At 49.4% G+C, this 23,570-nt stretch overlaps 10 protein-coding genes and 1 non-coding gene across 11 annotated transcripts; 4 read left to right on the forward strand and 7 right to left on the reverse strand.

Moving 5' to 3' along the window:
- Nucleotides 1-195: 195 nt before the first annotated feature.
- ACHE_80411A (uncharacterized protein) lies at nucleotides 196-987 on the reverse strand (the record flags this gene model as incomplete). Its single annotated transcript, XM_043283779.1, has 1 exon — nucleotides 196-987. The coding sequence occupies one exon, from the start codon at nucleotides 985-987 to the stop codon at nucleotides 196-198; it is 792 nt and encodes a 263-aa protein (XP_043141024.1).
- A 443-nt stretch (nucleotides 988-1,430) lies between these two features.
- ACHE_80412A (thiamine-binding protein) lies at nucleotides 1,431-1,959 on the reverse strand (the record flags this gene model as incomplete). The annotated part of the gene is made up of 4 exons (XM_043283780.1): nucleotides 1,431-1,512; nucleotides 1,563-1,665; nucleotides 1,727-1,832; nucleotides 1,894-1,959. 4 exons carry the CDS (start codon nucleotides 1,957-1,959, stop codon nucleotides 1,431-1,433), a joined length of 357 nt encoding a protein of 118 aa, XP_043141025.1.
- Nucleotides 1,960-2,135: 176 nt separating this feature from the next.
- ACHE_80413A (putative pyruvate dehydrogenase E1 component alpha subunit) lies at nucleotides 2,136-3,509 on the reverse strand (the record flags this gene model as incomplete). The annotated part of the gene is made up of 4 exons (XM_043283781.1): nucleotides 2,136-2,641; nucleotides 2,696-3,150; nucleotides 3,203-3,336; nucleotides 3,399-3,509. The coding sequence occupies 4 exons, from the start codon at nucleotides 3,507-3,509 to the stop codon at nucleotides 2,136-2,138; spliced, it is 1,206 nt and encodes a 401-aa protein (XP_043141026.1).
- A 719-nt stretch (nucleotides 3,510-4,228) lies between these two features.
- Nucleotides 4,229-7,319, forward strand: ACHE_80414S (putative DNA repair protein Rad4; the record flags this gene model as incomplete). Its single annotated transcript, XM_043283782.1, has 4 exons — nucleotides 4,229-4,810; nucleotides 4,871-5,074; nucleotides 5,128-5,485; nucleotides 5,542-7,319. The coding sequence occupies 4 exons, from the start codon at nucleotides 4,229-4,231 to the stop codon at nucleotides 7,317-7,319; spliced, it is 2,922 nt and encodes a 973-aa protein (XP_043141027.1).
- A 293-nt stretch (nucleotides 7,320-7,612) lies between these two features.
- ACHE_80415S (uncharacterized protein) lies at nucleotides 7,613-9,604 on the forward strand (the record flags this gene model as incomplete). Its single annotated transcript, XM_043283783.1, has 1 exon — nucleotides 7,613-9,604. The coding sequence occupies one exon, from the start codon at nucleotides 7,613-7,615 to the stop codon at nucleotides 9,602-9,604; it is 1,992 nt and encodes a 663-aa protein (XP_043141028.1).
- Nucleotides 9,605-9,907: 303 nt separating this feature from the next.
- Nucleotides 9,908-11,226, forward strand: ACHE_80417S (BSD domain-containing protein; the record flags this gene model as incomplete). Its single annotated transcript, XM_043283784.1, has 2 exons — nucleotides 9,908-10,832; nucleotides 10,892-11,226. The coding sequence occupies 2 exons, from the start codon at nucleotides 9,908-9,910 to the stop codon at nucleotides 11,224-11,226; spliced, it is 1,260 nt and encodes a 419-aa protein (XP_043141029.1).
- Nucleotides 11,227-11,616: 390 nt separating this feature from the next.
- Nucleotides 11,617-13,465, reverse strand: ACHE_80416A (RanGTP-binding protein; the record flags this gene model as incomplete). The annotated part of the gene is made up of 2 exons (XM_043283785.1): nucleotides 11,617-13,399; nucleotides 13,452-13,465. The coding sequence occupies 2 exons, from the start codon at nucleotides 13,463-13,465 to the stop codon at nucleotides 11,617-11,619; spliced, it is 1,797 nt and encodes a 598-aa protein (XP_043141030.1).
- Nucleotides 13,466-14,425: 960 nt separating this feature from the next.
- Nucleotides 14,426-16,624, forward strand: SUP35 (translation termination factor GTPase eRF3; the record flags this gene model as incomplete). The annotated part of the gene is made up of 2 exons (XM_043283787.1): nucleotides 14,426-16,510; nucleotides 16,568-16,624. The coding sequence occupies 2 exons, from the start codon at nucleotides 14,426-14,428 to the stop codon at nucleotides 16,622-16,624; spliced, it is 2,142 nt and encodes a 713-aa protein (XP_043141031.1).
- A 376-nt stretch (nucleotides 16,625-17,000) lies between these two features.
- On the reverse strand, nucleotides 17,001-17,567 carry ACHE_80419A (pre-rRNA-processing TSR2 family protein; the record flags this gene model as incomplete). The annotated part of the gene is made up of 1 exon (XM_043283788.1): nucleotides 17,001-17,567. One exon carries the CDS (start codon nucleotides 17,565-17,567, stop codon nucleotides 17,001-17,003), a length of 567 nt encoding a protein of 188 aa, XP_043141032.1.
- A 534-nt stretch (nucleotides 17,568-18,101) lies between these two features.
- ACHE_t80010A lies at nucleotides 18,102-18,173 on the reverse strand. Its single transcript has one exon. It is a non-coding gene; the product is annotated as a tRNA-Glu (tRNA).
- Nucleotides 18,174-18,640: 467 nt separating this feature from the next.
- SSN2 (uncharacterized protein) lies at nucleotides 18,641-23,323 on the reverse strand (the record flags this gene model as incomplete). Its single annotated transcript, XM_043283789.1, has 4 exons — nucleotides 18,641-19,974; nucleotides 20,027-22,885; nucleotides 22,948-23,230; nucleotides 23,282-23,323. 4 exons carry the CDS (start codon nucleotides 23,321-23,323, stop codon nucleotides 18,641-18,643), a joined length of 4,518 nt encoding a protein of 1,505 aa, XP_043141033.1.
- Between the last annotated feature and the right edge of the window lie 247 nt (nucleotides 23,324-23,570).

Genomic DNA, 23,570 nt, shown 5'->3' on the forward strand with positions numbered 1-23,570 from the left:
TGCTCGAGTGTTTCTGTACATGCATCCGAAGCAATGAACCTGAACTTCTCTTCTCGGAATTTCCCTCTTTCCTGGCCTTCAGCAAGAATCTGAAACTTATCTCTATGCGAAAACCTGTCCACATCCACTTTGGAGGTATTGGACATCTGCAGAAAATGTCGGTAACCCTTTTTCAGGAACAAATCAAAATCAAAATCAATAGTCTTCGGATTGCGCGAAAGCACGAGCGACAGAAGGCTGCCCAGCCAATAACCCACAGTCGACTGGTAAACAGACACCCGTGATAGCAGCTGCCTGGTCACTAGCTAGGAAAGTCACAGCATTTGCGACATCTTCAGGCCGAATACTGCGCTCTAACGGATACCACTCTTTAATCTTCTCGAAAAGATCATTCCCTTGACGAGCCTTGGCCTCCCATGCTTTTGTGAAGACAGTTCCCGGCGCAACGGCGTTAGCACGAACCCCGAACTTGCCATATTCCACAGCAATTGACTTGGTGAAGTTGATTAGAGCGGCTTTAGCAGCGCTGTACGCGGGGTTTCCGAACACAGACAGAGCATTCACGGACGTGATATTAACCACCGACCCTCGCGTCTCCTTGATCGACTCCGCAAATGCCTTGAAACACAGGTATGTCGCATCCAAATTCACCGCAAACTCGGCTCTCCATCTCTGACTTGACATCTTATCCAGTGATCCCACGTTCGTACCGCCGGCGTTGTTCACTAGAGTGCGCACTTGACCCTGCGATTGGATGAAGGCGCCCATGGACCGGACGTATGTTTCTTCGGCGATGTCGCATGTGAATGATTGGATTTTCTCATTTCCGGCTAACTCTTTTGAGTTCAGGGCTGTGTTAAGGAACTGTTTGTCAATGTCGACGATGTAGACGAGGTCGTGGGTTGTGGAGAGGTGCGCTGCGATTGAGCGGCCGATGTCGCCTGCGCCGCCGGTTACAACTGCAATTGATTGCGATGATGGGGACATAATCAAAGAGAACAGATCCTAATGGGAAGTTTTTCTTCTGGCATCTGTCATTGACGAGCGGAGGCAGTTTTTGTTTTTGTCCGAAAGATCTGGAGTTACTCCCCGGAATCCGCATTACGTCATGTCATGGTTGCATCATAATTGAGAATGTTCACATGAATTGCTGTTGAGCAGAGACATCAAAATCCCATATCATGTTAACATTGAAATAATATTCGAAAACTGCGTATTTACAATATGGCATGTCTTATTTTAAAGATGGTGGCTCTATATCCTATTCCGTACGGTAGTGATATGTCATAGAGAAGCTCTGTAACCACACGACTTATAAACTCTATTTCCATGAGGCCGCGATGCTCTTGCTCTATCTAGGTAGTTCAAACGTTCTAATTACAGAAGAACCATAGCCTCTGCAAGCCCTCAAAAATATCCCTGTATCATATCTATGTAGCTGCGGCCGCCGTTGTCGACAAAGCCCTTTCCACTGAAGCATAGTTACTCTCCATTGGCTGGACCTTGTCCGTTCTAATTCAAGCATTAGCAACCCCTAATACCCCAAAAAGAATATTGCATACCTCGTCGTAATCCGTATATCAGTCTGAATGCGAACTATACCTTGTTGATGGATGAGGGTATGCGCGAAGCCGATAATCTGCGAGACTTGGTCCCATGGTCCTTCTTTACGTTTTATACTCGTCAGTATGTCTGTGTTTGTGTATTTAAGGAGAAGCTTAAATACCAATTGTCGTCCCCGTTGCATGCATCTGGTACTTAAGACCAGATTGCTGCATCAGGCGCTGGATATCGGCTATCTGCTGCGCAAAGGAGACATTCTGGGCGCCGATCTAAGCGCACATATTAGTCCACGACGGTTTCGGATGAGAAGGTACTGAGGGGAGAACTAACTGGAATTAAAGAAAAGTCGGCAATACAGTTCGCTGGGGTTGCGAGAGCAGGGTTTGTGAACGCCATGGTTATGCTTTTGCTTATGTTCTTGCCAAATTATGTTTATTGTCAATGTGTACTATGGATTTGGTTTTATCTTATTCTTAAATGTATTGCTATGGTTTATGGCCACCATGACGTTGAATTGTTCACAATATTACGCAGGGGGCGAGCACCACAGAAGTAATCCTATAGGGCTGGATCTATCCTTGATAGTATGTCTCATCCACGGTTCTTCCCCGCCTCTGTCGAGGCTCGCTACCGCGAACATAGATATCCTGATACAGCGCATCGAAGGTGTTCGGAGGGTCAGGCATGTTGAGAGCGTCTTCTACCTCTTTGTTAATCAGGCCGCGTACGTCCTTGTCAACAGCCTTCGCTTCATCCTCAGTGAAAACACCCCAGTCAATCAGTTTGTCCCGGAAGTTGGTAATCGGGTCGTTCGCTCGATGCGCCTGCAGTTCCTCTCGTGTTCTATATGCGATTCCTGGATCGGACATCGAGTGTCCTGCGTACCGGTATGTGAGATACTCGTATACTAGCGGTCCTTTGCCAGATTGCACATATTCTTTGGCAAATCTTGTGGATGCTAGGACGGCTAGTACATCCATCGCATTGATTCGAAGACCGGGGATATATTGTCCGCGTTTATAGTATTCGGTCATTGCTGATGCTCTCTCAACTGACGTTCCCATTCCATACTTGTTGTCTGCAAGCACAGTTAGAAGGCGGTCATTAACTTCACTATATGTATGAGACTTACTCTCACATCCGAAAACAACAGGCAATTCCCATAGCTTGGCCATATTATAAGACTCGTGCACCTGGCCTTGGTTTGCCGCCCCGTCTCCATAAAGATTGAACGTGATGGTCGGATTCTCGTCATACTGCTGCGCAAAGGCAATCCCAGTACCGACGGGCACACTAGCTCCGACAATTCCGTTTCCTCCAAAGAAGTTCTTGCAGAACATATGCATCGAGCCTCCTTTTCCATATGATATGCCACCTTGTCGCCCAAGAAGCTCACCAATAATAGACTTAATGGTGCCTCCGCGCATCAACGTAAAGCCATGGGAGCGATACGCTGTGATCAATTTGTCGTCTTTGGTAATCCCATGCTCGATTCCAACTGCCACTCCTTCCTGTCCTGTCGATAAGTGGCAGAATCCTCTGATTTTCCTGTCTTTGTATAAACTATCGGCGGCGATTTCCATTCGTCTGCAGTGCATTAGCGATAGCATGGAATATACTGTAATTTTTTTTATCTAACCTTATCACTGTCATGTCATAGTATAGTTTTTTGAGTTGGCTTTTCGTCGTTTCGATCGAGTATGGTGGTGGGTCGAGGTGATATGTTTCGAAGCTGTCTTCTGGTAAGGGGACATTGAAGGGCTTGTCATCTTCCTATAGAAAAGGACATGTTAGCTGACTGTACTCTAATTCTCAACTAGATCAAGGGAACTTACAGTAGGAATCCTCACATCGGAGACCTGGGCAAAAAAGCGACGGCCAGTGCATGGAAGAACTGGGCGCGCCAGAGGCAGCGACCTGCTGAGCTTCAAAGATTGTGAGAGCATGGCGTAAATTGCACTGAGAGTCAACACAGTAGTTGGACCTGCTCAGAATCAGGAATTCTGAAATTCTCCCTGTTGCTCTCTATCGTTGTTGACCATAGCTTGTGATGTCATGTTGAACTCATAAGCTGCATTCAGCACAAGTATATTGCTTGTACTTAGGCATAGCGCTACCATATCTAATTGATCAGATAGGCCTATCATGAAAGATTCGATGGATTGTCAAATATTATTATTGTTCTGGTATCAAGCTATTGTCTTGTAGAGTTGCAGTACTCCGTAGAGAGTACATCGTAACCTGAACTGCCGATAAACGCTGCTGGATAGCACTCATAAGCACCAAATACATGGGAGTCCTCCCACTTTCAGCGCTCGAACCACTCATTTCAGACAGATAGCTCGCTCTAAAATTGCTGTCAATAATTAACAGCATGAAGTCCCCCATATTATCATCCCTTATCGATAAGCCGATAAAAATCGGAACATTAATTTCTCCGGTATGACGCATCTTACCTAGCTGGGAATATCAGATATGCTTCAATCTTCATGTCCCTGTCTGGGGATTTTGCATACTACGGTACAACCATTCAAAAAAGGGTGTTTTAGGCGGTCCATATAGGATGCATAGGATTGGTCTATACGATTAATCAATCTCCTCCGCAGTCGCCCCAAGCAAAGAGGGATAGGTCAAGACATTGACAGCTTAAGAAAACTACCCATGAATGCTGTGTTCAAATTCCGGTATGGTACGCCGTGCAGTTTCTGCCTACCAGAACAGGACTGGGGCCGCTCGTGGTCGTCAATCTAGACGCCAGCAACAAGACGATGGGATCCCAGACGTGTACCGGGAGATGTTGGCAGAAGCTGAAGCCAGGGAATACCAAGAAGCGAAAACGGGCAGACCTGGTAAGAGGCGGAAAGTGGGGGAGCGGGCAGCTAGCTCATCTCGTCCAGAGCCTGCAAGGCAAGAAGTGAACCCACCAGAAACAAGTGAGGATGTAGGCAAGCAAATACAGACTGCATATGATTCCACTGCTTCAGAAGAGTCAGATATGGAGTGGGAAGAAGTCGATATTCAACAAGCTCCGTCAAGCTCAGTCCAGGTGGATCCTTATTCCGCGAACGAGCCACTTCAGATCACTTTGGACCAGCAAAAGGATACTGGAAAAAGGATTGTCTCGCGGCGGAAGCCGGTCACTGGAGCTGAGAAGAAGCTACGGCTAGACGTCCACAAGGCTCACCTTCTTTGCCTTCTTGGCCATGTACATATCCGAAATCTCTGGTGCAACGATGAGCTGGTTCAGGTATGCATATATTAATGAAACTCTGCCAAGCAACTCCATCAATTTCTAATTCCATTTCAGGGCTTTCTTAAGCAGATGCTGCACAGAAAAGTCAAGGACTTGTTGAATCCGGCAGAAGACAAACCGCAATATACTAGATCTATCACTTTCATTGACGGGCTAAACCAAGCCAGCGAGGCATTTGCAAGAAGATTTAAAGTCACCAAACCCGGCTTGCAGCGTGCTCATTGGGCCGATGATTCAAACTCCTTGAAACAGAGAGTGGTACTGTAAATGATCCCTGTGATCCAAAATTACTGGTTTTTAACACTTCCCAGGAGGCAATACTGTCCAACGCAGAGGTAATGCTATCGCAAGATGACTTTAGGAGGCAGGCCGAGACGCTGCAAGGATCCCGTGATTTTGGCGCACAGCTCTTCTGTGCTCTGTTACGGTCAGTAGCCGTGGAAGCCCGGCTGGTTTGCTCTTTGCAGCCGCTGCCATTTTCTAGTGCCACAACAACTGGGCCTAAGAAGTCAGAATCGCAGTCTATTATGATTTCAATCGATGATAATGAAGCCGATGAGCAATCACAATCAGATGCTACCCCAAATCCAACTCCACCAAGAAGAAGGCTTGGGCAGCCGCAGTTTGCACCATCATCATCCAAGGCCCCGAAAACATCTGTGCGCACAGGTTTGTAATATGTGAGACGCTTGGAAAGGATTTCAGTATCAGCTGACACCTGGAAGGACCATGCCCAAGCCTCAAAGCATCATCGTACCCGGTATTTTGGGTCGAAGCCTATAATGAAGCAGTTCAGAAATGGATCCCTGTTGACCCATTGGTAACCAAGTCAATTGCGAAATCTTCCAAATTTGAACCTCCCGCTAGTGACCAATATAATGTCATGAGTTACGTTGTTGCATTTGAAGAGGATGCCTCAGCAAGAGATGTAACCCGGCGCTACGCGAAGGCCTTCAATGCAAAAACCCGCAAATTACGAGTCGAGAGTACTTGGAACGGGGAGCGATGGTGGGCAAGGGCGCTAAGAGTCTACGAGAAGCCATTCTTGGAGGATCGTGACGAAGCAGAAGTGAGCGAGTTGACCGCCAAGGTGGCTTCTGAGCCCATGCCACGGAATGTGCAAGACTTTAAAGACCACCCAATTTATGCGCTTGAGCGGCATCTTCGTCGAAATGAAGTCATTCATCCCAAGCGAGTGACTGGGCAAGTCAGTCTAGGTAAATCTGGCTCAAAGAGTCAGAAACTGGAGCCAGTCTATCGTCGCACCGATGTTCACGCTTGCCGAAGCGCAGATGGATGGTACCGTCTGGGGCGAGACATCAAAATCGGTGAACAGCCTCTCAAACGTGTTCGAGCAAACCGGAACAAACTCAGGATAAATGACGATGGCGAAAATGACACTACCGAAGTCCCTGTATATGCTCACTTCCAAACAAACGTATACAAACCTCCACCCGTCGTTCAGGGGAAGATACCCAAGAACATCTACGGAAATCTGGATATTTACACACCGACCATGGTCCCGCCAGGTGGTGTCCACATAAACCATCCTGCTGCACCCCAAGCAGCCAAGATACTCGGCATTGATTATGCCGACGCCGTAACAGGTTTTGACTTCAAAGGGCGCCATGGAACTGCGGTTATCCGTGGTGCTATCATAGCAAGTGAATACCACGAAGCTCTTGAAGAAGTTTTGAATGGTCTTGAACACGAAAGGCTGCAGGCTGAGCAGGAAGTGAAGTCTGCAGAAGCACTTGGAATGTGGAAGCACTTCTTGCTCAAACTCCAGATCGCTGAAAGAGTCAAAAGCTATGCTGTCGAGGGTGAAGAGGACGAAGGCGAACCCGACATTGATGCAGACGACGCGAGCTATGGAGAGTTTGAAGGTGGGGGTGGCTTCTTTCCTGAGCCAGATCAAGCTGTCAGCAGCCCACGTCCGATATGCACTTTCAGGAATACCATGGAGCAGGACTTGCCTGTGTGCGAGGACAGAGGTTTCGAACTAGAACCCGCGTTTGAAGATGATGAAGTTCTTGGTGGAGGATTTATACCTGAAGAGGCTCCACAAGATACAACCGAACCACAACCTTTGATTGCGGCAAATTCTGTCGGTGATACAGAGTATACGAATACCGCGCATAGGAAGGAATCTTCCCATTTTAACCTCGTTGTTGTTTCACACAGCTCTATTGGCAACGTGGACTCTTACGACAAGATCTGCACCACCACCACCGGAATAGCATCACCCATACCGGAACATAGAGAGGAAATTCTTGGTCAAGATGTATCCAAGGATATTGACAATCCACCCGGCGCTCCAGTCCCAACAGCAACAGACGGCTCAAAAGCCGTCAGTGAGGAAGTAGCTCCAAGGAATACATCACCAACATATTCAAGATTATCCCAGGAAGACAATTCAAGCGAGCACAATGATAACGAAGGGGGCTCATTGTTGTCTGAGGATCCTGAAGATGAGGATGCAATTCCGGAATGGTTAGTATAAGCTCTTTTCATATATGACCAGTTTCACGTATTATATTTGCACATATACTACAATACATAATCTAGAGCAAAGACTTCCGATCTATCAGTCTAATATAATACCTTATATCGTAGAACTTCTCCGATGACTCTTCTATAGGGCAGTGCACGGGCCAATTCACATTATCGGTTGCGACGCGTCGAACGCGGTTTTCCCGATAAGGAATCATTCATTCACCAGTGCTTCAAACCACGGGCCTCCAACTCTTAGTGCTTCCCTATGATAACCCGTCTCATATATAGACTCCTATTGCGATGAGACGAAGCAACAACCCCAATTCAGACGCGCATACAAGCCCAACCGAATACCAAACACCAGCCCGAACATCCACCACCGCACCCACATCCTCCAGACCCTCGAACTCGAAATCAATCACGACTGTCAGAAGGACCCAAAACCAGACACCGATCGCACCGTCGCTGTCCAGATCGAATTCTTCATGCAAAAATAACACGTTCTCCAGTTCGCTGGGCCGGCAGCAATCTACGCTCACGCAGATAGATTGGGTGGCAACAAGACGGCACCCGGATTCAGAGGACGACGACCTCGACGATAACAGACTCGATTATATCGACGCAGAACCTAATGCGCAGCATGATGATACGTCGAATACGAATACAAGTACCAATACCAAGACTAATGCACGCGACGTGATCGAGATATCGGATGACTCTGGGAATGATGCCGATTACCAACGAGCGCCGTCTTCGCGGACGCGGCCGGCCCGCGATATTCGATTTGGACAAAAACCAATGATGAAGGCGGATACCTCCAGACGAAGGAGAAGTACACCAAAACCTAATAGTGCGGAGAAGGGCTCTGGCCGGAGGAAAAGTGGCGGCAGCGTCCGGGGGAGTAATAAAAAGGGCAAGCAGCCGAAAGAGCGGGATAAGACTCTTACGCAGATGGATTATGTTCGGCGGTACTTGAAGATCGAGCCGGATGATGATGTGCAGCTGGAATACACATACTATAGTCCGAAGAAGGACAGGGATCCGGGGAGTCGTGAGGCGCATCGGCGCAGTGCGGAGGAGGCGGCGCTACAGTCTACGAAACAGGATGAGAAGGATGGGATCAAGAGACGGAAGTTGACTGAAGAGCTTGAGTCGAAAGACGACTCCAATCTTGAGGGGATTCGCAGTGGAAGACAGCTGTCTCGAGGGCTTGTGACGCCGAAGAAGACGATCAAAATTGAGATACCGTCCTCGCAGTCACCAAATAGTCCTGAGCTCGTGCTTGTTTCGCCATCGCAGTTCCGTGGGGTAAATCGGTTTCCACTGAAACAAACATCAGTTGATCGTCTGGTGAAAGAAGAACAGCTTAGTTCTGCAGAGAGAAAGGTTCAGCATGATCTAGACCGTGCATCATCCTCTCCCGGTCGTACCTCATTACCTGATTCTCCGGCTTCTCCGATACCTCGAAATAATACCCCATCTGATGATGAGGACGACCCGGACACCACGCCCAGAATTCACAGGCCCAATACACAAAGGACCGTAGTATATGAGACCGATGCTGAGTCGGACTGTGGCGAGACTCAAGACGACCTGTCTGTTCCTCCTTCCTCTCAGAAGCCGAAAATGGTCAACATTGGCGGCGATCCTATTGAAGATATTCAATCTCCGCAACGCTACGAGTCCCAGGAGCTTCCTTCACCTGTGATTCCCTCAGGGCCCGATAATGAAACCGGGCCGTCGTATCCAGACTTGTCATCCGATGCGTCAATATGTTATCGACGGCCACATCATTCTACTCAATACCCCGTCGAACCTATCCCTCTGATGGATACCCAAGCACTGGCCGAACTCTTTCCACAGGAGAAAGAGAACAGCGCCCAGCAAATACTTACCGATACGACACAGACACAATCGTCACCGGCTGTCCAGCGCCATCCATTGCGGACGCATCCCCAATTAACCCAGACACAAACGCAAACTCAATCCCAGTCTCAATCGACCTCTCAAGACTTGAAGACTTCGACTGAAATCGTACCAGAATCTTCGCCCGTAACACGGCAGGATTCAAACCCCTCCATGCCACAGGAATCGGTTGTGCAAGTCGAGTCCTCGCAACCAGCAGACAGGTTTCTTAGGAATGTCGGAATTGAACAGGATTCCGGTTCGCGGGGCTTCGTTGGGAATCAACTGCTCTCTTCAAGTGTTTTGGAGAGTATACCCATGCCGCCATTATGGATGGGCAGTCAGGACAGTGTTGGAGAGCCGTACAGTGAGCCAGGCAATGAATAGATGTACTCTCATGCATTATAATGTAATCTAGAAGCATAGTCATACCCATGAATCTACGAATCGCGTCAAGAATGATAGACAGAAAATCACGTGGATTTACAGTCAAGCTCATAAGCGCAAGCGCCGGTGGGGCACTCGGGCGGCCGTAGAGCCGGCTGCGGAAACGCCTGTGGAGAGGCCGACTGTCACAATCAACCGTCGTGGAGGTGAGAGGACGGTCCCGCGCATTTATTTTCCTTGCTTCCAAGTCGCCGGTCGCTTCATTTCTCGTTTGCTTTTCTACAGCGATAGCTCACCAGCGCTATGGATTTCCCCTACGACCACATCCAGGAGGAGATCCTCGCCGCCAACGATCCATCCAAGAAAGGCGCCCAGGGCGAATCCTCCAACAACCAGCAATCCAACGTCGACCTGAACACCGAGCTGCAAGAGACGTTCCGTGCTTTTTCTGCTAGCCCATGGGGTGCACGCATTGGCGGGTTGTGGGATAACGTCCGCAAACAAGGCGAGAGCTACTACGAGGGCGCTAGGGAGGAGTATGCCGCAGTCAGCGAGGAAGCCGTCAAGGGTTTGTCGGACCTGAGAGAGACGATTGTTGGACGAACACGGGGTCTTTCCCTGAGCACGGGGCTTGCATCATCTTCTGAAGGCACAGAGAAGGAGGAGAAGGAGAAGGACGAGGCGCCCACTCCTACAGCTCCGAAGGCGGAGGGTGGTGAAGGTAAGGATGCTGAGGGCGAGAGCTTCTTCGCTCGCTTCAAGACAGAAGCGGCCAAACGGTTCAGAGAGCTTGAGAAGGCGGAGGAAGCTGCCGACGAGGCTATCCTGCGCTTTGGAATGAACATTCGCCAGAAACTGCAGGATGCGGTGAGCATTGTTCCACCGGAGTCGGACTCGAGCAAGGTTCTTTTTGAGAGTAAGGATGCTGAGGGGAAGAGGGTTATTCATGCTACGCGCTTTGAGGCCCAGCTACATGTTATCCATTCGAATCTGGAGAACTTCACCAAGGACCCTGATAGTGACCAGTGGCCTAAGTTCAAGGAGAGCTTCAACGCGGAGGCGAAGACTGGCGAGATCGCATCTGACTTGGAGAAATACCCTGAGCTGCGGTCTGCTATGGAGAAGCTTGTGCCGGAGCAGGTTGAATACTCGCAGTTCTGGTCGCGGTACTATTTCCTCCGTTTTGTTATTGAGACTGAAGAGCAGAAGCGCAAAGAGCTTCTGAAGGGTACGCGTTACCTCTTTATCTACCGTTGTGATTCGTCTTTCTAACTAGGATCCTTCCAGGGGCCAACGTGAACGAAGAAGAGGAAGTCGGTTGGGACGACGATTCTGAGGATGAATCCGAATCTGACGAATCCGAGTCGCCCTCTACCCCCCAAGTCAAGAGCAGCAAAGCAAACGCCGCCACTCCCACGCAAGGCACACCCGACCCAGCCTCTGACAAGAAGACCCTGAAGCCAAATGAGCCCCGTCGCTCGAACGACCAACAATCCCAAGCCGACAGCGAGTCCAGCTACGATGTCGTCAGCGGCACCACCAGCCGGACGCCTGGTAGCCCCAAAGAGAAGAGCCCGGCTGCCGATGCAAAGGGAGACGATAGCGATGATGACTGGGAGTAGACGTTTCGCTAAGCTAGACTTCCCTCGATATTGATATCCGGTCATGTTAAGCTGTCATGACCACTGGTTGCTCCTCGACCAGATATGAGTCTATAGGCGTTATGGTCCTTTCCTTCTTATTCTATCTACTGGTGTTTTGGGATTTCATGTATTGCGCTTCCGTTGTTTAGCGACTGTCTACTTTAACATTCCCTCCTTGCTACCCTTCCGGCTTTTTCTTTGATATCTATCAGCAATCGATCCGGTACTGGGCCATTTCGGCGAATTATCAACACTTATCAGTCTTAGAGTTTGTAGCCCGTACCACAGAGATCTTGCTTAGCCATTTTAGTTCATAATCATGATCAGGTCTATTTACATTGCTTTTCTTACAATTGCATGAGATTATCCTCACTCCGCAGTACCAGATCCACCCTTCTCAACCGTAGACTCATCATCAACAGGCACGGTAGGAGACCGCCTCGAAAGCGGCGAACCCCTCCTCAACGCCTCATCCCCACCACGCACCACATTCAATCTCCGCCGATCCGACTGCACAGAAGGCGACCGCCTTCTCTGCAGCGGCGTCTCAGGCGTAGCCTCACTCGACCGAAGATGGAACCCACCCCTCGCCCTCTCACTAGGCGAAAAAGGCGGCTGATAGTACTCACTGCTCTCACGCGAATATCCATATCCACCAACGGGAGTACCGTATTGATAATCCTCGCCGCGTCGCTTGACGGGGCTCTCGTCGTAGGGATCCCAGCCGACTTTTCGTCTTGCTTCTGAGCGCAGTCGTTGGCGGTGTTGCTCGTCACCGCCGGCGCCGGTGGTGGATGATTCTTCGAGGAAGAAATTGAGGAGTTCGTCGGTGATGGAGAGGTGGGACTGTTGTTGGAATTGTTGGAGGGACGTTAGGCGGAGGAGGGTTTCGAGGAGGGAGAGAGAGGTGCGGATGTTGTTAAAGAAGGGGTTGGAGACGGTTGTTGTGTCGTGATAGGATGGTTGGCGGGAGAGTCTTCGTTGAGATAGTGATGGTGATTCCTCGCGATCGTCTAGAGATAGGTTTGCCATTTGGCGCGGGTCGACTGTGTCTGTCTTTGAGGGGGTGCTGGGGACTTCTGCTTCGGATTCGGTATCTGAGGATTCGTCTTCGTTGTAGACTTCAAATGCTATCCACTCAGGGTCTAGGTCTTGGGGTAAGCGCCACTCTTCAGGGATCGAGTCTTCAGAGTAGTTGTAATACGGTGTTTTTCGGGTGCTTGCTCCCAATTGGGCATCAAGCTGTGCCTGGACTGAGTCGATTTCCTCGCTCTCTTCATCCGAATCCTGCAGATAGCCGTAATCTGCTTCTTCACGTTCCATCATACGTCGTGGTGGCACAGCGTTGACGTCCCTCTTCAAGAGTAGGACGGGGTTATTCACTTCGCCTTCCGTACTGATATTCAGGAGTCTCCCCGTGTCTGCATAGAAAATCTTGGAGATTTGATGAATAGGAAATATTTCCCGCATCCCGGCTTGAATCACGCCATCATAGCTGTAAGGCTGTGGGCCGTTTTCTTCAAATGTATGAACTCTGCCATCATCTAAGTCTTCAATGATAAGAATCTGATAAGCGTACTCATCCACTCTCGCTTCCGCAGGGAACTGGGATTCCTGTGCATTTGATGGCGTTGTGGAATCTATGGGCACCCGTCGAATTTTGAGACGCGCTTTATGCATGACCTCCTTCCATGTTGCTTCGCGAACGCTTTCTTCATCATGCGGGCGAAGGTGACTGGCAAAGAGCATGTACATCGAAAGAGTGAACGTGGGTCCGATTTGAATCGCTTGTGATGGTGACATGTAATATTGTGTATCTCCAGCGGTAAGAAATGTACTAGCCTGTAGCAATCTGGACGGTGACACTGTTGATGGCAGATTGGTGGACAGCTTTGCACCCGATGTAGTGATGGCTAAGTTCATAAGCGGGACAGCATCCTCAATTCGGACGAGTAGTCTCTTGGTGTCTTTTATGATGAACCTAATTTCTGCGTCATTCTGAGCTCGATCACCTGGCGACTTGCCGCCCTTTCGAATTAGTTCTTCAGATGCAGCAGCTCTGGCTAGTCGCTGGCCTAGGGCCTGGATATCCCACCGGAGGGACTTTGTGAGAGAAACCGCTGATTCAAGTGAAGTATTGCCTCGCGCAGCTCTGGGACTAAGTCAGACTACATGATCTTTGGGGTATCAACCGAATGACTTACATCAACTCGATCATATCAATTGCGGGAGAAATGACCTTCCACAAGTTAGCCCCTCATCGTTGCGAAGTGCTTTTTCAACACAACAAACCTGTATTTTGCTTTCCAGGCGCTGTTGCAATATAACCAGCTCCTCCCGCTCTTCACTATGATCAACATTCTACACGATAGTAATCAGTTAGCTTTGGGGGCTTCTCGAATGAACAGGGAAGAAAATGAATACCTTCAGCAGGCGAGACGACTGGCGGAAAGCATATCTGGCAGTGATTGTGATTCCCGAACTAAAGGATTCAATGTGAGCCCATTGGCCTTCCAAGTAATGCACTTGCAGACAGGAAGAACCGTGTAACATACCGAATGGCATAGTTCATAGCCTGTTGGGTAAGCTACCAATGATGTCAGCGTTAAAATTCTACATGACTCTTAGAGGAGGCTTGACGTACCCTATTCAGAAACGCATCCATGTTGAGTCAGGCAAATTTGACAGTCGCATTTGCTTCTTGATACCCAAGTTCGGGAAATTTCTAAACGTTCCAAGCACTGACTGTAGTTCTGCTTGTATGTGGCCCCTGAGCATCGAGGGGCTTGCCTTATCGATAACAAGCCACTGGCTGTGGCGGCGTATAGTAGAACAGAGAGGTCTTGAGGGAAATGAAAGATACCGTAATTCAAAAATAGTCTTCTGGAAATGCCATTCTTTCAATTAAAGCGCTATAAGCCAGGTGGCCGTTCTTGTAAACAAGAAGCACAAACAGTGCCTGATATTGTCTAACGCGATAGACGCCACAGACGCCCAAAGCGGGGAGGGCTGTGCTGAGTCATCATGTGCAAAATTGAGCCCAACAACGCCCCTCGTCAGATCTTTGTGACTCTTTCGGCAACCCTCAAATAACTCATACCCCTTTTGTAAACCAGCGGATTCCTTGCTGGTTGGTGTGTTCGTCATCTAAATTCATTCTTTTTAATTGTTATTCGAGATGGCGGACCAAACTCCTGATTCCTGGGAGGAGGAACTCTCCAGACAGACGGAGGGCGTTAACTTGAACAACCGGGCTCAAGCACCTGCCTTCCACCCTGCTGCTGCCACCTTCCAGCCCGGTGCGGCCTCTTTCGTTCCTGGTGCTCCCGCTTTTGTGCCCGGTCAAGCCTATCAGGGCTATGGCGGCGGCTACCCGCAGTACGCTCAGTATGGCCAGTACGGTGGTTACCCGCAGCAGATGTATGGTCAATATGGGGCAGGAGTATACGCTCAGCAACCCGGTGCATTTAGCCAAGGCTTCAACCAGCAGCAGCAGCAGTTCCAGCAGCAGCCCCCGCAACCCCAGCAACCCCAGCAACCCCGTCAAGCCGCTGCCCCATCTTCGCCGAAACCCTCCAACGCCGCTCCCCCCAAGGCTAAGGTTCTTTCTATTGGCGGTGCCAGCTCCTCCTCTTCCGCATCCGCTCCTAAGACTAAGGTCCTTTCGATCGGAACTCCGGACGCGTCCTCCCAACCGAGCGCTTCGAAGGACGCCGAAAAGTCCAAGGGCGACACCAAGGGCCCTGCGGCTGCGGATGCTGCAGCTAAGGTGATGTCTAGCAAGGCTGTTGACAAGACGGAGAAGAAGGCGGAATCCAAGGCCGCTGCCAGCGGCAAGTCGTCTCCTACCCCTTCATCCGGTCGCTCAAGCCCTAGCCGTGGAGAGTCTGCCAAGGCTGCACGAGACGCTGCACGGGATGCCAATGCCGTTGCTCTGGAACAACAAGCAGATGTGGATGATGCGACGCTGAAGGAAATCTACGGTCAAAAGAAGGAGCACGTCAATATTGTTTTCATCGGACACGTCGATGCCGGAAAGTCCACCCTGGGAGGTTCCATCCTGTATGTCACTGGAATGGTCGACGAGCGGACTTTGGATAAGTACAAGAGGGATGCTAAGGAGGCTGGACGTGAAACCTGGTACCTCTCCTGGGCTCTGGACTTGAACCCCGAGGAACGAGCCAAGGGTAAGACTGTTGAGGTTGGCCGTGCTCACTTCAAGCTCGACATTCCGTCGCCCGAGGGTACCATCGAGCGTGATTTCTCTATCCTTGATGCTCCCGGTCACAAGGCTTATGTTCACCACATGATCGGTGGCGCTTCGCAGGCTGATGTCGGTGTCCTGGTTATCTCCGCCCGTAAGGGTGAATATGAGACTGGTTTCGAAAAGGGAGGTCAGACTCGGGAGCACGCGCTGCTTGCCAGAAACACAGGCGTCAAGAAGCTTGTTGTCGCCGTCAACAAGATGGATGATCCCAGTGTCGAGTGGAGTAAGGCTCGTTTCGACGAATGTACCGTCAAGGTCTCGAAATTCTTGGAAGCGCTTGGTTACAAGAAGGACGATCTTACTTTCATGCCTATTTCTGCACAGCGTACTTTGGGAATTAAGGAACGTGTGCCTAAGGAGCTCGTTCCCTGGTACGATGGTCCTTCGCTCCTTGAATACCTCGGCAACATGAAGATGCCGGAACGGAAGATCAACGCTCCATTCATGATGCCCATCAGCGCCAAGTACCGTGACATGGGTACCGTGGTTGAGGGTCGCATTGAATCGGGTGTTATTAAGAAGAACGGCAACTGTATCATGATGCCCAACCGCACCAAGGTTGAGATCGCCGCCCTCTACGGTGAAACTGAGGATGAGATCTCGACAGCCACTTGTGGTGACCAGGTCCGTATGCGTCTGCGCGGTGTGGAAGAAGATGATATTCTGCCTGGTTTCGTTCTCTGTTCTCCAAAACGTCCTGTGCACACCGTTGCTGCATTCGAGGCCAAGGTCAGAATTCTCGAGCTCAAGAGCATTCTCACTGCTGGTTACAACTGTGTTATGCACGTTCACTCTGCTGTTGAGGAGGTTACCATTGCGCAGCTCCTGCACAAGTGTGAACCTGGTACCGGCCGGAAGAGCAAGCGCCCACCGCCGTTCGCCAGCAAGGGCCAGACCATCATTGCTCGCATCGAAGTGACCAGCACTGCCGGTGCTGTCTGTGCCGAACGATTCGAGGACTACAACCAAATGGGACGGTTTACCCTCCGTGACCAGGTAAGCGATTTCCCTTACACGAGTACTTTCTATTCCATATACTGACAATGATACCAGGGACAAACCGTTGCAATTGGTATGATTACCAAGCTCATCACTAATGAGGACAAATAAATTGGCGACTTGATATTCACCTAAATATCATGTCGTTTCACCGGTTCCGGCTACCGTCCGCACAGGCATCGTGCCACAGGGTCAGGTAAAAGCATCCCACGATAGACAGAACAGGGAGGCTTGGGCGGGCAGAGACTTAGGCGATGATATCCCATGTGCAGCCTACCTGGGTTGATGATGATGATTTTCTTTTTTGTCTTTATATTTGTTACATTGCTGTTTTCCAAGAAAAAAATGGGAATGACTGGAATCTTGCTACCAGTCCACGGTCTTTTCAATCAATTCCCAGGTGAAACTTCTTTCTTCGCCATGTCTATATCATGAAGTCGTAAATGTCGATCGCTACATATAGCCAGTCCTAAATAGCGTGTCAAGATCACCTTTTCTTCCCAACAACCTTTGTAAACCCATCCTCATCAACCTCGCGCTGAACCTTCTCCTTAGGAACCCTAACCAACGCAGGCGCCTCACCCATGTCAACATCCCCACCATCCTCCTCATCCACCTCGTCATCCGTATCCTGATCCTCATCCTCCCCCCTCTTAAACCCCGCCGTCATATTCCCCTTCTGCTGACTCTTCCTCTGCCAATTCTCCCACATCTCCTGAATACCCGCTACATCCCCCCTCTGCACCTGCGTCTTCACCTCCATGATCTTTGCCGCAACAGGCCCCGCGCTCTCATCGTCAACAACCACGTCGAATTCGTCGTTCATCACTTGAATCAATACATCCTCGAGGTCCTCGGCGTCTGTCTCGGGGCGCTCGGTGAGCATGTCGGAAATTGCGCCGCAGAGCCAGTCGCGCTTGTCGGAGGAGGTGGGACCGCCCCAGAGGGATTGGACGGCGAGGGAGAGGGCGGGCCAGGCATGGATTGCGAGGGTTATGCCGAGGTCGAGGTAGGAGGTTGCGGGCTGGGTGGGTTGCGGCTGTTGGGTGGCCATTGTGGTTGTGTTTTTGGGTGGTGCTTTTGGCGGTGGATTTGGTGTGTATATTTTCTTCCGGTGTGTCTGTTTTATTGTTCTTCCTCGTTGGCAGACGTTTTAGGGATGCGATTGAAGGTGGGATATGAATGGGGCTTCGATGCGTGCGGTATTGGATTTGTGCAAGATAGAGTTTATATGGTTACAGACTCATCCAATTATCGTGATTTTAAATGTCAGAAAATAGAAACCTTGTTGGCCAACGGGGTATTAAATTGGCGCAAATGAGAGAGCAAAGAGGGCCGATGCGGGCATCAATCTCGAAAATTTTCGAGATCGACGGCGGACGATTAGATACGATAAGGGGTCATGTGACCTTATGGCTGGTGTTTGACCCCGCGTTTACGAACATTGGGTGACGGAAAAAGATGAAAAAGAAAAGAAAGAAAAAGAGATATTGAGAGTGATGGCACTGGTAGAGATATCTGACAAAAATAAAGTTGGTAAGGCCTGCGCAGTCCAGCCAGGTAAAAGCAAAAAAAAATTGCTAATATGTTCCGACACGGGGAATCGAACCCCGAGCTGCCGTGTGAGAGACGGCGATGTTAACCATTACACCATATCGGATGTTACTGGAAGTCTATTTATATAGGGCAAATTCATTACCATAGGCAGCACAGTGAATAGAGGTGCCTGTAAATTCACCAAATTTTTTTAATTTTTACATCATATATCATATATCCTACTGCTCTCTTTGCTCTCTTTTTGCTTTATTTGGTAGATCGTTGGCCGTATGACGTTGGAATTTCTAGTGCGTGAGAAATATATATGGTCAACCCCGAAGCCGTATGACGGGTTTTCCTCTTTTTTTCTAAATTGAGAATATCTAATGCACTAGTTGTTTGAAAAATTTTTTTTGATATTAATGCAGTTTTCTATGCACATAGACTACTAATCGGAAAGTAAACAAAACAACATGCAGAATGGTATATCCAAACAAAACACAAACCCATGTATATACACAAAGTGATAGAAGAAAAAGAACAAATGATGCGCCCGAGAACACCCCTCACAAAAAAGCCCTTCCCTGGGGATCAAAAAACATAACTCAAAAGCTCCTGCGCCCTAACAGCAGTGGCAATATGCCAAGGTAGTGTATTCTGTTGCACGCATCGTGTGCCTTTGGCCCGCGCAAGTATTGCCAGATCGTGGTACATCCCAAGGACTTCTTTAAGGAGGGCTTCATGTGATGAAGTCGGGCGCTGGGCATAAATTAAGTTCACATTTGTTGCGAAAACCCCATCACCATCGGTAGGTCCTTTTCGACGAAGTAGATATCCGCTGGCTAGTGCGGGACGGTATTCTGTCAGATGCGGGGAGCTGTTCAGACGATGCGACAGAATAACACTCCATGATTCATCACGGATGTCGGTGAGGAAGAAATCTAATTCTGATTCTGGTTGGACATCGGGCGTAGCGGCTGACATAGGTGCATTACCGCCGCTAGTTGGCGTTGTTGCATTTCCATACTGGTCTGGTGATGCCGCACTGGGACCGGGTGTGGCGACAGGCGTTGATGAAGCTTGCGCATTGAACACGCTCGTGGGTATTAGTTGGGAAGGAGGTTCGAGAGAAAAGTCGGTAGTCGCGTTGACATGCAATATCATCAATTCCAATGGAATTGACTTTGACTTGTTATGCTGCTCAGCCAAATTCTTCCAGGCTATAGAGTAGTTAGTAACGCAAGGAAGGCCCCAAGGAAAATGGGAATACTTACTGTCAAGCTCGTCCTGGTCCACAGGTTCAGTGTTCACGATGATAATCTTCCACCTTGCCTGTATTCTGTCCATGATAGTTTGCGTTGTCCCCCATATTTCGTTGCGCACGTCGGAGATTCCTCGAGCGGTACCCGAATCTCGGTAGCGCAGGCAGTAAGACATCATTCGCTGAAGAGCCCCTGTGTTATCGGACCATGCCACAGTGATCCAGCGTTGATCAAGACTCCGTGAGCAGGCAATATGGAGACTCTTCCCATCCTGCAGTGGTGACAATCTCTCGGGGACAAGCTTGAAATTGATAGCCTTCGGCGTGGGCCCTGTGAGAAGCACAGGTGGGGCACAATGGACGAGATTTGATTCCGAATCTTTTGGTGGACACCGACTATATACTTCCAGAGCTAGGCTCAAATAGTCTGACTGCGACGGGACAACTATCGATTCTGGAGACATGACGAAGCTGATAGGGATGATCTGTAGTACAAGCTCGTTGAGTTTCCCGACCTGCTGTTTATCGGTACCCATGATGTATTTCTGAAATAATTGCCAGAAAGCAGCGCAGATATCGGCCAATGCTGCGGCATGCGTGAACGGATTGATTACGTAGACGACGAAGTTCTCAGTCCTTGACTGACTGCCAGAAAGGGCATCGCCTGAAAGTACTTGTTAATATATAGCTTGAGAATTTTTGAAAGGTTGACATACCGAGTTCCTTGCACAGATCCCTCAAAGACTGCACCGTAGAACGATAGTGGGATGACCCAGACAGCTCCGTGTTCCATGAACCCAATCCACGTTCAAAGCACATGTCCCCTCGGACATGGTTACCAAGGTTACAGGCCGAGTAAAGTAATCCTAGTCGTTCCAGAAACGCATCTGCCGCGTCTGCCGTAGCCCGAGGATGGATGCAGTATGCCGATATGTCCTTTGGCCCGTGGGCAGGTTCCAAGTCAAACGTTTCCCAGAAGGAAACTGCGGGTGGTAGAGCTTCTAGATAGTCTTTTCCACGGCGGATGCGCAGGTGCGGCGGTAATAATTTTGATATTACTCCCTTTGCAGCATCTTTTCGCTGAGGTACTTGGCGGGGTGTAAGGCCATCTGATGTCGGCAGTGAAGGTGAGCCATGTTGTAGTGATGCATAACCTTTTAGGTCTAGCCGGTCAACTTCATCAGTGAACATCGTATCCTCGAGGACGTTGCGGAGTGGATACATCTCGTTGTCCAACCCGGAAAGACCGACTTTCCCATCAAATACATGATCAAGTGATGACTGTGTAATTTGGTCAACTAGCAACTGAGCGACCTGTATCTGTTCTTCCTTCTGGGAGATCGTAGGTGGATGCTGATTTTGCGAGACGGAAAAATACCCCAATAAGGACCAGTCGGAAAATGTCGAGAGAAGATTCCCCAGAAATGTCGAATTTTCGGCCTTGTTAGCGGAGACCAATTGAGGATTCTCAATCAAAGGGTGCTCCAGAGCTTGTGCTACTGAGCCGCTGGTGTTCGATTGAGCGCGTTTCCTTTTGCGTGTCAGGTTGACAGGAGATGGTTCCCTCTCTGACAGGACTTCTTCGCTGTCAACATCCTCACTGGAGACGCTGCTTGAATCTGAAGTAGAATGTAAGCTCCCCTTTGCACCGCCTGGTAAAATATCCTGTTCATCCGTAACCTTCGCCGCGTTATCAAATTTTACCGCAGCCTTGCCACTGCGGCGAGGAAGTCCAATGGTCGGGATATCGCTTGGAGGATTAACAGGCTCCATAGCAGTGCTCGTCCATGGAGCTGAGAACCAGAATCTACCTTCCGCTCCATACTTTTGGTTCCAGTCGCCTACGTTCTGCTTGAAAGAAACAGGGGTAAAATGACTCTGCTTTCTTTCTTGCTTGATAGTTGACTGATCCCCATCGTCTGGTCCTGGAAAGAGAATCTTCTTTATTTCAACGGGGCTGAGAGGAGGACTGATTGGTTGACTGTTTTCTTCCCGAGGCGGCGACATATGAGCCTTTGGAGTTCTCTGTTTTGTTGAGGGAATCTCTGCCTCCTGTTCTGCAACATCAGTTTGAGGCGCATTCGTTTCTTCAGCAGTTGTTGGCACATGGATATCTGGAAGGGGAACGTCAGAGCTCGGCTGTTCATTGTATTCCTCCAAGTTAGTTTCCGCAATATTGGGAGAGCTCTGAATATGATCAGTAGCAGGTGCGCCTCCCATATCTTCAAAACCCGGATCATCAAAGAAGCTAAAGTCGGCATCTGTTATGCCTCGAGTCCCGAAATCTCGATCGTTCATTTCCCCAAAGAGGTCATCATCTCCGTTCGTGTCGTATAACCCAGACCCGACCGTGAGCCCTGCGGATGGCCCAAAACCAATAGGGATATCGGGATCAGATTGCTCTTTGAACGATGCTTGCATTGGTTTTTGTTGATCACCAAGTTGAGATTGAGGCAATGGTGGGTCTGGTTGATCAGCGAACACATCTGACGAAATCGCCGTAGCCCCGTCCGGCGGAGTCGGATATACAAGGCTCGTTGCTTGAAGATCGGGATACTGTGCAATCCGGGAAAGGCTTTCCATTGGCTCAGGGAATTCTGCTTTGGATGGTGAGCTTTCGGGATCCCTCATAGGTTGGTTTTGAAAGCCCCCAGATGGAGCTATAGAGTTAGCTTCCTCATGCACGAAGTTTCGTGTTACGTGCCATTCCTCTGCGAGCCCCAACGGGCTATCCGCCAGGTGACAAGAATCTTCTTTCCCATAGGATGCATCCAGTGCTATTGATTTAGTCCTTCTGAAGCAGTATCTAGCTGGCCAGAGAATACGCTTCAATGGAAAAGCGGTTGGCCCTTCTTCACTTTGTCGGAATATTTCTCCAGCCAACCGAGAGTAAAATGGTTCCCAGACTTCAACTTCAATCCACAGTTTTTCTTCATGTGAATCAACCGGAAGGCCAAAATTGCCGAGCCACTCAAGTACACTCTGCTTCCACTGTGTGCGTTTCGCGGCTGCCAGACCTGAAGTGCCATTACTTCCAGAGGCATTTGGAGAGATGCTATCCTGCGTGCTTGCACTAAATGAGACCAACCTGGCAACTGTTCCACTAGGAGAGAGCCAAATATCAAGTCCTGGCTGGACATCTCGGGGTTCATCAGGGTCGTTTTTTGGGCTTTGAAGTCGTGACATGCCATGTTGGGCTATTGTTTGTAAGGCGACAGTTAATTTTCCACCAGATGTCAACTGAATGTGCAGAGTACTCAGAGAAGGGGTCGCAATGGGACTATCGTTAGCTATTCGGGTTTCGTAGCCATCTTTCTCAACGGCAGTGAAAAGAGTGCGTGACCCAAGGGGTATTGCGCCGTGACGCCGAATTAACTGGAGGCTTATTGCACCAGTGACCGCGGAGATGAATGATGCATAGATGGCTGCTGACGTGCCGTATCCTTCTATCCTCCTAGGTGGATTAGGCACATTCTGCGACCTTTGCGATCCCGCTGTGTTCACGTTTGGGGCCTGGGGTTCTGTTGAAAGAGTCCTTACCAGCTCCCTGGACGAAACACTCCCCGAAGCGGAAACTGAGGTGCAATTGTTAATATATAAAATATAAGAAACGCAATTTTGAGGGTAGTCCGCGAACCTTTCAACGTAAGCGAACCAACTTGAAGTCGGTTTAACCCATCATCACTCTGGCTCAGGGGGGCCAGGCTATCAAAGTTCGAATTCGGAGAAAAGATCCATAAGCCAAGGCGTCGTGGATAGCATGATACTAGACATCCCAGATTCCGCAGTCGAAGTTCAAGATCCTTGAGGCGACTGAGATGCTTGAGGATAGTATGGCCGTTCGTTGGAGTCTCCGAGGGGTGATTCGTGATACCCGGCTCTTCCGTGTATATACGCCAGTGTATGCTGGAGAATCCGTCCTAATGTACCATGTTAATAAATTTCCTTCAAACGAAACCCGAACTACCTACAATAACATGTACATTTGTGATATTCCCGCCGGGAAAGTCCATGATTCAGATGGCTGCCCCGACGGAGAGCTCACGCTGTTTTTTTTTTTTCTTCCCTCAAAATAGCCAAGAGAGCTCCGCGGCTTAAGTTTGCTGTCATCTCCAGATGGAGCTGGGATCATCAAGTTGCGCGTAAAAGCAGTAATCCATAGCAGAGCGAGCTCGTGTCATGAAATAGATCAATCAGGTTCCAGATGTCATCGCTCCACCGGGGTAAAGAATAGTCGGGATAAGATAAAAAGGGACCGAT

The sequence above is a fragment of the Aspergillus chevalieri genome, chromosome 8 (genome assembly GCF_016861735.1).
Source record: "Aspergillus chevalieri M1 DNA, chromosome 8, nearly complete sequence".
NCBI classification, from domain to species: Eukaryota; Fungi; Ascomycota; class Eurotiomycetes; order Eurotiales; family Aspergillaceae; genus Aspergillus; species Aspergillus chevalieri.